The following is a 1,447-nucleotide window of genomic DNA, read 5'->3' as shown; positions in this document are numbered from 1 at the left end:
CTTGTCCAGAATTTTTACTTATCCTTATATAAAAGTGACTTTACAAGGTCTGTACAAGTGTCTACAGATACCGATACATGAAGATCAAATCATGAAACCATCTTACAGATTAAAGGAGCAATATGTGCTGCTGAGCAATGATGGCCCTTACAGAAATGTTCTGAAGTTCAAAAGCCCATTGGTTTTTGGAATGGAAGATGCTAAAGAGCTTGTTGAAAAACTGGATGCCATCATGACAGAGATGGAAGCTGCAGAGGTAAAATTACCAACTGTTATGTAGATTGCTTTTGATGTACAATGTTTTCATTACGCTTTGAAACAGTCAGTCTAAACATACCATTTATAAGCATTTTATTGTTGGAAAATCATATGACTAATTTCTCTTCTTAACCAGAACATAGTAGCGAATGGCATGGAGAAACTGATGGTGAATGGAAACCATGACCCCAAGCAGGAACAGCAGCTCACAAATGGCCACGCAAATAATATTGATGCACCCAGTGAAATTCCAGTCAAAGGTATGTTTTCTCACTGTTGAAGTCCTCAAAAACTAAGAAAAAGGAATACACAACCTCTTCTATATGGATTTGGTTGTAAGGACAAGACACTCAATTTTTTAGTATTTGAATCCTTGCATTATGTAAGAAATGTAAATATTAGTATTCCAGTGATATTTTTTTGAAACCTCAACTATCAGGTGTTTACTAAAAAGCAGTAGCAATAAAATTTCTTCGCCTGCTTTCAGTGTGACATACTGACCCCAGCGGCAGCAGCAGGCCAGTCTGACGCAGCAAATGTTCCTCCACAGCACCGTATTGAAGTGTGCTCTAAAACTGATTTGATATACAGTGATTACCATTGATGTTAAGGGGACCATCCCTAAAATTAAGAGGGCAAGGGGGTCTAATCAAAAACATATTAATTAGAGATGTTTTGAGACCAAATTTATGGGGACACTCACAAGGGGGGCATTGCCCTAGCAGAAGAAAATTATTTCCACGTATCTACGTGGTTGATCAAATGTACAACAGGATAATTAATTAGGCCAAGAAGAAAATATCTGCATGAACATCAATGAATTCCTAATCCAACTTCGCGGGCTTGCTTTTTTTTAGTTTCTTCACTGTAGTTTCCTTTAAGAAAAGTCGATGCACATTCTTACCATCTTTATAAATCAAAATAAAAATCGGTCAAGAACTCCAGTACATTTGATCATCCACAGCTCGAAAAAACAGCAAAAAACATTTATATTTCCAAGTTGACTTCCTCCCAACTTTTTATTTATAATACCTTATCATTAACATTGAAACTACTATAATTTCCTTCAAATGCATTTTGTTGCACAAAGATATGATAAAAGCAAATGATCACGTAAAAAGGGGCGAATCCAAATCCAAGACAACATTACCGCTATATCAGGATCAGGTGTTCCTTGTCTCAGACCTCT

General features: G+C 36.5%; 1 protein-coding gene across 1 annotated transcript in view; it reads left to right on the top strand.

The window, feature by feature from the left end:
• LOC119581877 (5-phosphohydroxy-L-lysine phospho-lyase-like) overlaps positions 1–1,110 on the top strand; it is a 10,767-nt gene extending 9,657 nt beyond the window's left edge. Inside the window, exons 10-12 of the mRNA XM_037930033.1 lie at positions 109–256; positions 395–518; positions 746–1,110. Coding sequence (XP_037785961.1) covers positions 109–256; positions 395–518; positions 746–750 — 277 coding nt within the window. The 3' untranslated portion in view covers positions 751–1,110. The remainder of the gene's footprint in view (positions 1–108; positions 257–394; positions 519–745) is intronic.
• The last annotated feature ends 337 nt before the right edge of the window (positions 1,111–1,447 follow it).

The sequence above is a fragment of the Penaeus monodon genome, chromosome 15 (assembly GCF_015228065.2).
Source record: "Penaeus monodon isolate SGIC_2016 chromosome 15, NSTDA_Pmon_1, whole genome shotgun sequence".
Taxonomy (NCBI): Eukaryota; Metazoa; Arthropoda; class Malacostraca; order Decapoda; family Penaeidae; genus Penaeus; species Penaeus monodon.
The sequence above is the reverse complement of the archived record's forward strand: the minus strand, read 5'-3'. Positions and strand labels throughout refer to the sequence as shown.